A 15308-nucleotide genomic window follows, 5' to 3' on the forward strand; every position below is an offset into this window, starting at 1 on the left:
TGTAAATAGGTGCAGGTGAGAGCTCCGTTTTCTGTAGTTGTTTCACCACAGTGTTATGGGGGCCTTCAGTTCTGTTCAGTTGCTCAGTCGTGTCCAACTCTTTGCAACCCCGTGGACTGCAGCACACCAGATCTCCCTGTCCATCACCAACTCCCAGAGTTTATTTAGACTCTTGTCCATTGAGTCGGTGATGCCATCCAACCATCTCATCCTCTGTCATCCCGTTCCCCTCCCGCCCTCAATCTTTCCCAGCATCAGGGTCTTTTCAAATGAGTCAGCTCTTCCCATCAGGTGGCCAAAGGACTGGAGTTTCAGCTTCAATATCAGTCCTTCCAATGAATATTCAGGACTGATTTCCTTTAGGATGGACTGGTTGGATCTCCTTGAAGTCCATGGGAGTCTCAAGAGTCATCTCCAACACCACAGTTCAAAAGCATCAATACTTCAGCACTCAGCTTGATAGTCCAACTCTCAGATCCATACATAACCACTGGAAAAACCATGTTCTTAACTAGATGGACCTTTATTGACAAAGTAATGTCTCTGCTTTTTAATAAGCTGTCTAGGTTGGTCATAACTTTTCTTCCAAGGAGCAAGCGTCCTTTAATTTCATGGCTGCAATCACCATCTGCAGTGATTTTGGAGCCCCGAAAAGATAAAGTCGGGGTGGAGTAGGGAGGAGAGGAATGTCTTTTGGAAGAAAGCAAACACTAAGTCTCACCACATGTGGACTCAAGAGTCCACAATTATGATATCCACGTGATGCAGAAATTCCCAAGTTAAGAAATGGGTATGAAAGTGTCCCCTACAAGTGACACGGCTGGAGGACCTGGCAGAGGGAAAACAAACTTCTCTGTAGTGACACACCCACCACCCATGCCATGTGGAATTCCTTGAAGGAAAAAACAATTCCGAAATGAAGTAAATTCGTGATTCACGGTAAGCCACACAGAAACAAGCCACCATGTGGAAAGATCAAAAACTAATGGGAGAACTAGAACCCCAAGGAAAGGAACATTCTGAGAGGCTGTAAAGTGGTTAAACTGAGAGGTAATAAAGAGATATGTTTTACAAGAATGAAGTAATAGGGAAAGTACACAGTACTTTAAAAAATGGCAAGCAGATTTGAAAAAGAAACAGCTCAAACTTCTGAAAAGGAAAAACAGAGTCACAGAAATTCAGCAGAGTGCCCTAGTATTAGCTCAAGACACCATCAGGAAACCCAAATCCTTAAAAATCACTGCCTGCGGGCATTTCAGAGACCCTTCTTTCCTACTGCTGGCGATCCAAAAAACAGTTGGGAAACCAGGTGTTTTACTCAGGAAAGACTGTTTTTGCTCTGAGCTGCCGTTGATGAAAAGAGCCTTTCTCTCAAGGGACAGAAAGGGTAGAGAAGACTGGAGCCCCCAAATCTGAGCCCCGTCTTTCCATGCCAGAGAGGATGTCTCAGTTGTAGGCATCCCGGTGGCACATTTGCTCTCATTTTGTCTTTCTGTCTCTTTCTCCATGTCTCACTCATTCACACACGCACATCATGCAGTCTCTTCTTACTCTACTGCGTTCATTTTCTTAGGCTCAAGCACATTGATTTTTAATGTGTTTGAGCCTCACGAAATGGGGGCAGGGATAATCCTAAAAACAAACGCTTCTGTCAGGATAAGTGATGGCAGCTGTTCTGGTGGTCCAGCGGTCAGGAGTCAGCCTTGCAATGCAGGGAACACCAGTTCAGTCTCTGGTCCAGGAAGACCCCACATACCTCAGGGCAGCTGAGCCCGTGTGCCCCGAGTAATGAACCCGCGCTCTGGATGCCAAGAACCGCAACCCCTGAGCCATGGGCCGCAACTCCTGAATCCAAGAGCCGGAGAGCCTCTGCCCCACCAGAGAGGCCGGTGCCACAGGTCCGCACACTGCAGCTAGAGAGTAGCCCCCGCTTGCCGCAACTAGAGAAAGCCTGCCCACGGCAACGAAAAGTCAACACAGCCAAAAGTAAATAATTTTTTAAAAAAAGGTAAGTTCCGTAAAGGAAAAAACTATCTGCTTGTACATGCATCAGGCCGTTAAGAGTGACTACAGTCAAGGCATGAGGTTGCCAGGATTTTCACTGTCAGTCATTTTTATGATGTTTGATTATGTGCAGGCATTTCTTTTTAAATTAGAAAAAGACAGTGGATTTCTTTTTAAATAATGAGTTAAGCAGCAGTTCTTTCTCAAGACAATTCCTTGAGACATTTTTTAAAAACCCCTAAAGAAGCAAGCAAGCATCCCAGGCTTCACTGTCTGGTAAAGTGAGTGTTGGTCTGATCTAGGCTTCTGCAGACAATAAAGTCATTCACGTACATCAAGTCATGTAATACTCAAAATAATCCTAGATACAGTTATTGTCCTGTCCCACTGAAATGTAAGTTCCAGGGAGAGATCTTTGTCTCTTATGTTCACTGCTGTATCTCAAGCGCTCAGAACGATGCCTAGTTAGAGCATGGACTCTCAATAAACATTTATTGAATGAAGGCACACTTTACAGACAGGGAAACTGGGGTACAGAGCGGTTAGAGATCTTATCCAAGGTCACACCTCTAACAGTGGTGAAGCCAAGCTGTGAACCAGGTGGCCTAACTCCAGAACCTACTCTCTGACTTGGAGAATCTCTGCACCTTTTCTTCTACATGAAAGAAAAGACAGTCCAACATACTCCAGACACCTTGATGCAGCAGGCAAGGAGGACAAAGGCGAGGGAGGTCTATGGGAACTAGTCTATCAATACTTCACATATCCGTGTCTCCTCTCTCCACCTTGTTCTAAGGCAGGGTTAATGACCCACCCATTCTCAACAACAGGGAGGCGATGGAGGGATCAGCCATCAACTCCCATTTTCCAGACTCTCTAGCCACCCTCAGCAAGGGAGGCACCTTCTTTTTTATTTTCTCTTTTTATTGAAATATAATTGACATGTAACATTGTATAAGTTTAAGGTGTACAGCATGATACATTGCTATATTGCAATATAAGTATACCACTTCTATTACATCAGGTATCATTATCTTTATTGGCGGTGGGGAAAATTCCCCAGCATCTGGGTCTTGGGTGGCATTTCTCAGTTCTTCCTTCTTAACTGCCTAATGGCTAGTGGATCAGTTGCCCCATCCTTCACCAGGACTGATGTCCCCTGCAGGCCTCTCTACAAACTGCAAACCCAGCCAGTGCTGTCAGGCCCCAGGGGAAAAACTGAACCTCTGGCTCCAAGCTTTTCCTGGTGGTTTTAAACAAACAAAGGAATAGCCCTCAGCTTAGGGCATTCAAGATTTTATTTTGAAATGTAAAGAGCATGAATGTTAGCTCTAAATCAAGGAGCGCTCACTCACCGAGTCCCTCTTAGCAGAGACAGTCACCGCTCGGTGTTTGCACATACACTGAATTTTAGGAATGCCTTTTGCAGTGCAATCCGTGTCTTATTTTCCCACCTCCCCTCCCTAGGAATGTAATCTCACAATCTTAGAATACCTGAGCAAGAAACGACCTTCTTGGGTCCAACTTCATCACTTTATAGGTGGAGACACTGAGACCCAGAAAGAAAATTCTCTCCCCACAGTCAGATAATGTTAAAACAAGTGGGAAATGAAGGGAAGCTTACCAATTGTTTGCTCTCATTCACATCATTCATGAAATCTCTTTCAAGTTCCCATTTAGCCTGTATTTGTCATGTCTTCACTGTGTCCTAGAGTGTGGCCAATACAAAGAAATGACCAGCCTAGAGTTCAGTTCTTCCTTGAGATTGTAATATGGACACATAAACTAATCAGAAAATAGTTCATGGCAGCATTTAACTACTCTTTTATCTATTTATTCATATAGTTGCCCATATGTTAATTCATTCAATGGACAGATATTTATTAAACATAGCAGTAAGTCAGAAATGCACTTTGCTCTCAAGCAGTTTTGAAACAGAATGTTGCTATTTTCTGTCAAACCTCAACATGAATCAGCCACAGGTATACATATATCCCTCCCTTTTCAACCTCCCTCCCATCTCCCTCTCCATCCCACCCCTCTAGGTTGACACAGAGCCCCTGTTTGAGTTTCCTGAGCCACACAGCACATTCCCATTGGCTCTCTAGTTTACACATGGTGATGTAAGTTTCCATGTTACTCTTTCCATTCATCTCACCCTCCCCCCTCCCATGTCCATAAGTCTATTCTCTATGTCTGTTTCTCCATTGCTGCCCTGTAAATAAATTCTTCAGCACCATTTTTCTAGATTCGGTGTATATGTGTTAGAATATGGTTATTTCTTTGTCTTTCTGACTCACTTCACTCTGCATAATAGGTTCTAGGTTCATCCACCTCATTAGAACTGACTCAGATGCCTTCCTTTTTATGGTTGAGTAATATTCCATTGTGTATATATGTACCACAACTTCTTTATCCATTCATCTGTCGATGGACATCTAGGTTACTTTCATGTTCTAGCTATTGTAAACAGTGCTGCAGTGAACAATGGGATACATGTGCCTCTTTCTGTTTTGGTTTCCTCAGGGTGTATACCTAGGAGTGGGATTGCTGGGTCATATGGTGGTTTTATTCCTAGTTTTTTAAGGAATCTCCATACTGTCTTCCATAGTGGCTGTATCAATTTACATTCCCACCAACAGTGCAAGAGTGTTCCCCTTTCTCCACAACCTTTCCAGCATTTACTGTTTGCAGACTTTTTGATGAGGGCCATTCTGACTGGTGTGAGGTGATATCTCATTGTAGTTTTGATTTTAATTTCTCTAATAATGAGCGATGTTGAGCATCTTTTTATGTGTTTGTTAATCATCTATATGTCTTCTTTGGAGAAATGTCCATTTAGGTCTTTTTCCCACTGTTTGATTGGGTTGTTGTTTTTCTGGTATTGAGTTGTATGAGCTGCTTGTATATTTTGGAAATTAATCCTTTGTCTCTCAAGAAGTTTTTAATTGACTGGGGAAAGATAGAAATATGCTTAAATAATTATTGCTGAGTTTGTATAGATTTAACATCCGCCTAGTTAATGGCTCTGCCTGCAGTGTCAGTTGAGGTTGATGGGAGAATACGGTGATCAAACACCTGGGACATTTAGATTGAGTTAAAAGTTATGACTTTCTTCGTAGGAAAGAGCTAGCAATTCACTTTTCTAAAGAATATACTCCGTACTGGATGCTTCACTTTTAATTACCACAGCAACCCTGAGGGATAAAGAAACTGAGATTCTGAAAAGTTAAGTCACTTGTCCAAAATCACCAGCTAGAAGTGGAAGAACCTGGGCCCACCCCAAACGCATCTGACTACACACTTAGTGGTGTTTTTCTCCAGTCTCTGCTGCCCGCTCTCCCAGCCTCACTGGAAAGCCCCTTCCTGCCTGTGGACTTATTTGCATTGACTTGGATCCTGGGGTAAAGGAACAGGGCTGAGCTATTGTGATACAAAGATTCTTGGCTGCAGCGGCCTCTGGAAGAGGAGAGCACCCCCCACCCCCCGGGACCAGGGTGCCCCGTGGGCTGCGTGTGACTGGGACCCTGGGAGGGACGGTGCTGTCTGGCAGGCACCCTTCCACGCTTCCATTTGTTCACCTGCAAGGGCTGAGAGGGGCAAGCCCAGGGCCCCAGGCAAGCGGCCACAGGTGGGTTTGGTCTTCTCACACGGATCTCTGAAGCAGATTTGTTCAGAGCAGAGCGCAGGAGAGGCAGTCAGTTCCAGCTGCTTTTTTCAGCGGTCGTGTGCCACGTGGGGAGCGAGACACCTTCCCTGCCCTCAAGGGACCCTGCCCCAGGCCTGCCTGGATCGAGTCTGTCCCCTGCCCTGGCTTAGTCTTGCCCTTCTGCCCCTCCCCGACTTTGACTCACAGCGGTTTCGAAAGCCCACAAACACAGGCTGGAGTTCGTGGCCTTATTGTCCTCCACCCCAAAGTGAAGTCGCTCAGTCGTGTCCAACTCTTTGTGACCCCGTGGACTGTAGCCTGCCAGGCTCCTCCATCCATGGGATTTTCCAGGCAAGAATACTGGAGTGGGTTGCCATTTCCTTCTCCAAGGGATCTTCCTGACCCAGGAATTGAATCCAGGTCTCTTACGTTGCAGGCAGACGCTTTACCCTCTGAGCCACCAGGGAAGCTCTTCCACCCCAGGCTCTCATCATTCAGGGCAGAATTTAGCCAGTTTCATGAGAGAGGGCATGGCAGCCCACTCCAGTGTTCTTGCCTGGAGAATCCCACGGACAGAGGAGCCTGACAGGCTACAGTCCATAGGGTTGCAAAGAGTCGGACACAACTGAAGTGACTTAACATGCCTGTGAGAGAGGAGCAGTTTATTAGATGCTTAGGAAGTCCAAGACACAGCTTTGTGAACAGACTGTATGGTACAGATACTATGGCAGTACACCCGAACAGAGAGAGCAGGATGGACCGGAGTAACTGGAGGATCTTCACAGAGGATGTCTCGTCATCCCAGGATGTTTGGAACGTACAGTCTGTGGGCAAATCAGAGCCGATGTCCCATGTCAGCCCATGGGCTGGTGGCTGGGAAGGTGCCTGGGCTTGAAGAGCAGGAGGTTGGGGAGTGAGCCGTGTGCCCTGGAGGAAGCACTCAGGTCTGGTCTCTGACTGCTGAGAGGTCGAGAGTCAGCAGGTCAGCCTCCATCCTCTGCCCAGCCCAGGGCTCTCTGGCGCCGTTTTCGGGGAAATTGAGAAGGAAGTCCATACTGTTCCTGGAGGGTTTTTTTATTTTTTTCTGTCTGGCCTGGGACTGCCGTCACATCAGTGACCACAGAACGGACACATTATTCTGGCACTTTTGCTCAGAAGTTGCTGCTTCCTGTAACTGCCCTGTTACACGGTGGGAGTTTACCCCATCAGGCTAGCAGGAGCCCGCCAGTCTGGCTGCCAGAGCCGGGCACGCCAGTGGACCGTCCGGGGTGGGACCTGGGAAGGAAGGGCCTGCACACGTCGTGTCCCCCCCCCCCACCCCCGCGCACCCCCATCGCGGCTGGAGCCCCTTCCACAGCCTCGCCAAGCGGAGCTCCGAGGAGCCTGGAATCGCTTCCAAGAACAGCCTCCTTCCGGCCCGCGTTTGAGCTCTCTGCCTTATACGGCACTGCAGTCTCTGGCCTCCTGACTTCCCCCTGTCGGCCCTGCTTTTTCCCTTAAGGCCACAGAAGATAAGTCTACCTTCATTCCCTGTCCACACAATGGTCCTTGGTGTCTTTGAAGGGAATCAATCATGACTCTTTCCACTGGGATTTCTTTTTCCCACGCCATAGTCCCCCTTTCTCCAATCTGTGGTTTCCCGTTCCTTCACCTGCAGACTCGTGTTCCTGTCTATCTGCTGAATCCCTTCCCACCACAGCCTGCAGGGTGCGTCGGTCCCTCTCCCGGTCTGTGATGGAGCTTCTGGGTGAGAGCTTCGTCTCTGTCCCTCCGCGAGGCTGAGTTCCCGGAAGGAGGAACCGTGTCCTCTTCCCTCTTCTGCCGGACTCTGGCTCCTGCCTCCTCCCGTCTCCCCAGGCCCTCGACGCCCGTCACTGCCCCTCGCGTCTCCCCTACTTGCTGGCCCCTCCGTCCCATGCGCAGACCTCCCATCAAAGCCGGGGCCGTCCCTGCGTCCCACACCCGCCACCGGCAGTCTCCCTGCCGTGGTCTGTAGCCAAGCCTCTTCCTTAGCCCCGTGCAGATGGCTCCCCGGCCACCCCTCCGCTGAACGTGCTCTGGCAAAGTTCAAGCGCCATCCGAGCTTCACCCCCCACGCACCCACACTTCCCGGCCGCTGTTTCAGCAGAGGCTCCTCGGGCAGCGCTCTGCGGGCCCCCTTCCGCCTTGCCGGCCCCCGCTCACCCTCCCGCGGGGGGCTCCCCCGCCGCTCGCCGCTCCCTGGCTGCAGCTGTGCCCGGGGGGCTCTCCTCGGCCTTGCTCCCCGCTCCGCACACACGCTCTGCCCGAGACCCTCGCCAGCCCGGTGACCTGAGCCGCACAGCTGTCCATCCATCCCCCGCTCCAGTGTCCTAACACAGCGGCCACTTTCCCCTGCCTGCAGCCCCTCGGTGGGCCCCCACTGCCCCCAGACTGGCCAGGCTCTTTACACAGGCGTGTGAAGGGCGGCCCCTAGAGTCCGCCCAGCCTCGCCCTCCACCCACGCCTCCCGTCCTCACCGCTCCTGAGCTCCAGCGCTGGCTACGTTCCTTCAGCTCCAGGAAGCCCCCCACCACTGCACACACGTGTGCTGTTCCCTCTGCCTGAGGCCCCTTCGCCCGCCCCGCTGCACTGTCTGCCGGGGAACCTTTGCCTGCCCCGGGGCGCACCTCCAGCTCTCCTGCTCTCCGAAGCCCTTACTGCCTCCCCCAGCCCAAGCTGTCTGCTCCCTTTGAGGCTTCCCACGTCCCCAGCACATACCTTCATTATTGCCCTTGTCAAAGGATGTCGCCACTGCTTTTTTCACTTTCTTGTGTCCCCATCAGACTTGAAATTCTTGAACTTGCCTTGGTAATCTAGCAGGGAGGACAGTCTCTGGTTCACAGCAGGCCCCTTAGAAATGTCTGTTGAACTGAGTATTTATATCACACCCAGGAGAGTTCCTAGCACAAGGAGGACCCTCTGCCCAATACATTCCTTTAATAATTAAAATAGAAATCTCCGTAAATAATTGTGATGCAATGTGATGTATGCTAACAGATGTGCCCAGTGTAGCAAGGCAGGCCAGACCCAGAAGAGTCACTGCCGCCCTGGGTAAGGAAATTGCTGGATCAGGGAAGGCTTCCTCGAAGACATGACCTTTCATAAGGGCCTCACCGTTTAAGTAGGAGTTAGCCAGGATAAAAGGAGGTCTCCTAGGCATCTAAGCAAAGACATGAAACAGTGCAAGGGCCCACAGTAGTTGGGAAGCAGCAAAATATGCCCGCGGTGCCAGAAGACATGAGCAGAGGTGATCATTAAGGTTGTTACCCAGTGAATGCCGTCTCAGAAGTTTGAACACAAAGGCAGTGGGAGACCTGTAAGGATTTTCAGAACAGAAATGGCGTGCAAGGATTTGTGTTTAGAAAGATAGAGTAGATGGATTGGCAGGAGGGGAATAAGGCTGGAGGTGAGATCCATTATTATAGGACCCGGCCAGAAGTAGACTTGCAGAAATCCCAGGGAGAGATGGCCTTGCCTTGAATCCACTCACCCCCACACACACTCCCCAACCCGGGTGCAGAGTTCTTTCTGCAGAGAGCTGTGTCCGTCAAGCTGTGCTCTGTCTCAAATGGAGAGGGTGTGACACAGAAGGGTAAGGTCTCTAGTCAAATATGTTTGGAAAATGCTGAGTTAAACAGGTTTCTTAATGCAGGACTTTTCTGAGCCTTTAATATAATACGTTGTACATGTTACATGAATATTCAGAGTTTCCCAGATGGATTGAGCCATGGAACCTCTTTCTGAGAGCATCTCAAGGGACTAGAATTTAATGGATTGGGTAAAACAGAAACCAAGATCTAGCACTTTCGTGATTCTGCCAGCTCTAATTCCTGGAAGGAATTAATAAATAAACAGAGAAATAGCTTTCCCCGGTGAGTAATTGATGTCCTCCGAGTGCACTCCACTGGGGAGTCTTGTGTGTGTGTGTGTATGTGTGTTTTGTTAGGGGCATGGAATGGGCTCCCATGGAAATGTGAGGGGTAGGTTTTAGTCATTCTGTTTGGGGGCAGGCTGAGCAAATCCACCTGCTCTTCCCAGGTCCCCTGTGTTTGTTCAGGCCCGAAAGAGGTCAGACCCAGGTGTTTGAAAGAATGGCAGGTCCTGACCTATGGAGCAAAGAAACCGGGTCTGCAGCCCCTGGAATGTTTGGCCCTCACCACATCCCTCCAACTGACTTTGGTCGGCTCGGGGGGAGGGTGGAGCAGCCGCCTGAGAATCTCCTAAGCCCGCAGCCCAGGTGGTGGCCCCAGCTCGGTGGGCCCTGGCGTGGTCCCCTCTCACTGTTGCATTCAGCTCCCTAGGGCTCCCAGGGGCAAGCTGCCATTTTTAGCCTTCCTCTTGCCTGAGGGCTGGAGAGAAAAACGCTTGTAACATCCACCCATCAGCCTTGTGTCTTTAAATGAGCCCCGGCCTTAGCATGTATTCCCTGGCAGCGCCAAGGCCATTTCCCAGTGAAGTCCCCGGGGTGGAGGAGTCTGGACAGCTCTGTGTGTGGCTTGGGGATGCGCCTGTTTCTCCATCGCAGGAATTCTCCACTGAGAAGCATCAGACGTTCCTCAGTCCCTGCCAGGGCTTCAGGGTAAAGAGTTCACAAGCACAGAAGGGGAGAGACACACCACCACCTCCCCGGTGAGGGCCAGCTTCTGGCAGGGTGGAAGGCCAGTGACGTGCCGGCAACAAAATCAGGAAACTGCCCGGGGCCCTGAGCAGGGGGTCTGAGCGGGGGCCCGTGGAGGGGCTGCTGCAGCCCCAGCCCTACGACCTGGGCGGTGGCTGCCTGGGGCCTGCTCACAGGGCTGGTCTGCTGTGACTCAGCTCAAAAAAGACTCAGAAACAATGGTGTTCTGTCACATGTGACTCTGAGCAGGAGTGGTCAGACCGCCCGACATTGGACCTAACCACCTGTCTGAGTGAAGCTCCTGGTGTATCTATTCCAACCCACTGTTAAGTAGCTCCTGGTTCTTTTCCCAAGGCTCTCAGAGCAGAAACTGAGACTCAAAGAGAAATGGACTCACCCAAAACTCAGAGTTTATGTCAGAAAGAGAACACGATTTTCCTGTTCCCCAGTTTGGTGTCAAAATAAATATAACATCTACTTTATCTTTTACAAAAATCATATTGCTGTGAAAACTAAACTGTTCTGGAGTCAGATAGAGCCGGGTTCAGATTGCAGCTCCACCACTTTCCAGTTGTAGGAGAATAAATGGCCCCAGGGCAAGTAACTGACCATCCTGTAGCTCTGAATTCCTTCTCTGAAAGGATACCTACTACATGTGATCGTGGCAAGATTAATTGAGATAATGCTTGTAAAGAACTCAACCAGATGCCCAGCTCCATCTGTAACCATTAGCTGTTTTTGTTACCAATGATGTTGGTAGAAGTATTTTCATGAATATTATCATTAACATTGAAATTGGTATGATGGTCCATTACCTGTATTTGGATCTACATGGAGGAACTGAGAGAAGTGCTTTTGCCACTTAAGCTTTTTAAATCTTCACTTTGAAATTGTGTTCTTGCTCTTAATTGGCTTGTAATCAGTTTAACAAGTTGGCGGACACTCCCCTGGCCTTTCAGTGGTTAAGAATCTGCCTTGCAATTCGGGGAATGCAGGTTTGATCCTGGGTCAGGCAACTGAGATCCCCCATACCACGGAGTGACTAAGCTAACGTGCCACAACTACTGCAGGACTAGGGAAAATGGTAACAGGCCCACAGGTCTCCCTGGAGATGAAGAACAGACATAGTGGCAGTGAAGGAGGTGAAAGGGAAGGCTGTGATCAGAGGCTGATCCAAGCAGTGTGAAAGTTGCTCCTGGTGACGAAAGGTCCAGGGAGTGGCCATGGGGATGGTATCCAAGGAGGACAGGGTCCCTGGAGGCCCTTAAATCCAAGGAGGTCCAGGAACTCTGAAACTAGTTTACTGGATGAGCAATTCACATAGCCTTTTGCCCAATTCCAAGTTAGATTCAAGTAACCTGAATGAATGAGGTTTTACCCTATATCTCATCAGATTGCTGCCTGGGAAGGTTCTTTTATGTGAAACTTAATTTGACATGAAAGAGGAATAATGCACTGAACCCAGGCATTTATTTCTAATCCTTGCCTTATTTTTCTAACCTAAGAGGGGGGTTGCTTAAAGGTCAGATTGTGTTTGTGTGTGTGAAAGAGAGATGGGAGAGAAAGGACAGCGTGTATCACAGTGTCTTGTCGTCTGACCTTTTCGGCATTTTAGCTCCAGGCTAGTGGGGGAGCAACACTGGGAGTCTTGTGAGGAAGCTATATATCAAAATGTCACCAGCCACCAAAGACATTCTGTTCCCCAGTCCCCATACAAATACTTGGCATTCACACCCTGAGCAAAAATTCATAGTAAATTTTGGTTTGGCGAGCATAGCATTATAATTATGCCACGAAGGGCTTTTTTTTTTTAACTATTTATATTCATTGTACAAGGAGAAGAGGGATGGTGAGTCAGGAAACACGGCGAGCTCCCCACCCCTGCCCCCACCAGCACTTGCTCTGTGACGGGGAATAAGAACTGTGGTCAGGGTGACACACGTTTAGCACCTTACAATGTAAAAATCGCCTACAGGGACTTCAATTCCCGCTCAGGAAACCAAGATCCTGCATGTCGCGTAAGTGTGGCCAAAGATCAAAAAAATTTTTAATAAATTAAAAAAGCAAAAATCGCCCCCAGGGCTCCCCTGGTGACTCAGTGGTTAAAGAATCTGCCTCCCAGTGCAGGAGATGTGGGCGTGATCCCTGGTCCGGGAAGATCCCACGTGCCGCGAAGAAACTGAACCTGCACACCACAGTCACTGGGTCTGGGCCGCAGACCCCGAGCTCTGCACCAGGAGAGGCCCCCACGGCGTGAAGCCCGAACACCACACCTAGAGAATCCCCCACCCACCGCAGCTAGACCCAACCCAGCCAGAACAGCAGCAAAGACCCACCACAGCCAAAAAGGAGCGAATAAAAAAGTCACCCCAGCTTTGAACCCTCACAACAGCCCACCAGAGTTGGCCGGATAGATATTATGGTGCCTGTCGACAGACAGAAACCTGAGGCATAACACAGAAGTGAAGTGACAGGTGTAAGACCACTCGGTTGCAGTGGCCGCGCCAGGTCAGGCCCACCAGCCTCCGACCCTCCTGACGGGACTGTGGCAAGTGAGCACCTCACCGTTTGGGCTCCATAACGTGAACCTGTCTCTAGATCCCCCAGCAACAGCCCCAGCTCACTAAGCTTCTGGAAGGACCGTGGTAGGAGCATGCATTTCTACTGTTCTTATTTTTGCTTTCTCCCTTTTCTGGTTGTGCACTTCCTTTCAGAACAAGCCTCTTCAGAAACAGTTTCTGAAAATTACTGAGCCGTGTTTGTAATGCACATGTAATTAAGGAGTATGTAGATTAATCATTTTACCAAAAGAAGTGGGTATTTAATTATTGATGGACTCTTTTTTATTTCTTCTAGGTCCTTGTTAAATATTTCTTGCATCTTCTCAATCCTTGTCTCTGGGCTATTTATCTGTAACTCCACTTTGTTTTCAAGATTTTGGATCATTTTTACTATCATTGTTCTGAATTCTTTTTTAGGTAGACTCCCTATCTCCTCCTCTTTTGTTTGGTTTGGTGGGCATTTATCATGTTCCTTTACCTGCTGAGTATTTCTCTGCCTTTTCATCTTTAGATTGCTGTGTTTGGGGTGGCCTTTCTGTATTCTGGCAGTTGGTGGTTCCTGAAGTAGGTATTTAAGATTTAATACTAGCTACAGGATAAGGGTCTTATTGTGTAAAACAGCTTATCTTTGGATTCCATGTTTGCCTTTGGTTTTACAAAGTAACTTGTATTTTCAGTGTTCTCTACATAAGATGGTACAATGTGGGCTTCCCAGGTGGTGGTAGTGCTGGAGAACTCACCCGCCAATGTAGCAAGAGACCTGAGTTCAATCCCTGGGTCGGGAAGATCCCCTGGAGGAGAGCATGTCAACCCACTCCAGTATTCTTGCCTGGAGAATCCCATGGACAGAGGAGCCTGACAGGCTACAGTCCACAGGGTCACAAAGAGTTGGACGCGACTAAAGCGACTGAGTACACATGATAAAATGTAGAGCAATCACAATGTGTTAATAAAGTGGGTAAATTTTCTGGAAAAAAAAAAAAGGATAAGCCATGCACAGAATTCTGAGGTTGAAAACAGTGTATTCTGGGCCACTTCGGTATTCTGTCCCCCACACAGCCCCCAGCCTCTTCAGACATATGCCTCGCCCGCACAGGACACCCACCACGTGTGCCCAGCCGTAAGGGCAGACGTCTTTCTTTCCACAGCTGGTCCCAAGCTGATCCCAGGCCTCCAGTTCACATGACTGGGAATAGCAGGCACTTCTCCTGCCCTCGAGTCCAGACACCCCAATACTGATCAGTCAGGGCATTTTTTTCTCAATAAATGTGACTGCAGATGCTGCCAGTCACAAATTGACCCATGAGATGACATCTTTTTTGGTTCATTGCTTAAGTCATTTTTAACAATTCACTTCACACTTGCTTCCAGAAAGACTCCAAGGAGAGACACAACACAACCCCAAAAGGCAGGGGCAGGGTCCAAGAGCCAGAACGGAGTCTGGAGAAGGCATGTGCAGGGAGCCTCGGCTGAGGGAGCCTGCCGTGAAGGGCAGGAGACAGCTCTCAACTTCCTGACACAATGCTAACAGGAAGCACCGGTCACTAGGCCAGTCGTTTTTTAGGAAACACAACCTTCTTCCTGACCTAGGGATCTAGGAGGCAATTCTAGTGTAGATTTTAAATAAGGCAGCATGCTTAGTCGTTCAGTACTATCTGACTCTTTGCGAACCCGTGGACTGTAGCCTGCCAGGCTCCTCTGTCCATGGGATTCTCCAGGCAAGAATACAGGAGTGGGTAGCCATGCCCTTCTCCAGGGGATCTTCCCGACCCAGGGATCAAACCCGCGTCTCCTGCGTTGGCAGGCGGATCCTTTACCACTGAGCCACCAGCGAGGCCCACCAGCCCACGTTAGAGACAATGATATGGCCTCCAGCTCCCATACCCCTACCATCTGCCTTCCCCATCCTCCTCCATCGTGGGGCGGGCAGAGCCAGAAGTCCAGGAGCCCGCCACGTGGCACACACCCCGTGAGTGAGCCGTGCCCTCACCCCCTGGCCTCCACCTCCCCCTCCCCAGCGCAGGCTGACGTCTGCCAGGGACCAGCTCAAGGAGGCAGTCACGTGCCCTTTCCTCTCCCTCCCCACAGGTTTGGAATAAATTGCCTCATCCAGTTTGAGGACTTTGCCAATGCCAACGCCTTCCGCCTTCTCAACAAATACCGCAACAAGTACTGCATGTTCAACGATGACATCCAAGGTAGGTTTCCACCCAGCCTGACAAAGCCGCTCGGGGCTGAGGCCTCACAAGGCTCACCTGAGTGCCAGGGTGGGGCGGGGCCACCCTAGAGCCCGTTTACTGCCGGCAGCTGTTGAAGACACAACAGTAAATCTAGATTCAACTCCCACTTGGCTAATTCTTAGCTCTGTGACCTTCAGCACATCCTGTAACTTTGCTAAGCCTCAGTTTCCTCGTCTGTAAAATGGACAACACTGCTGTTTCAGAGGAAAATAAGA

General features: G+C 49.4%; 1 protein-coding gene across 3 annotated transcripts in view; it reads left to right on the forward strand.

The window, feature by feature from the left end:
• Positions 1 to 15308, forward strand: part of ME3 (malic enzyme 3) — a 223911-nt gene that overhangs the window by 182536 nt on the left and 26067 nt on the right. For all 3 annotated transcript variants that reach the window (XM_070457156.1, XM_020881253.2, XM_070457155.1), the window contains exon 8: positions 14942 to 15051. In XM_070457156.1, the coding sequence (XP_070313257.1) occupies positions 14942 to 15051 (110 nt within the window). The remainder of the gene's footprint in view (positions 1 to 14941; positions 15052 to 15308) is intronic.

This window comes from Odocoileus virginianus, chromosome 28 (assembly GCF_023699985.2).
Source record: "Odocoileus virginianus isolate 20LAN1187 ecotype Illinois chromosome 28, Ovbor_1.2, whole genome shotgun sequence".
NCBI classification, from domain to species: Eukaryota; Metazoa; Chordata; class Mammalia; order Artiodactyla; family Cervidae; genus Odocoileus; species Odocoileus virginianus.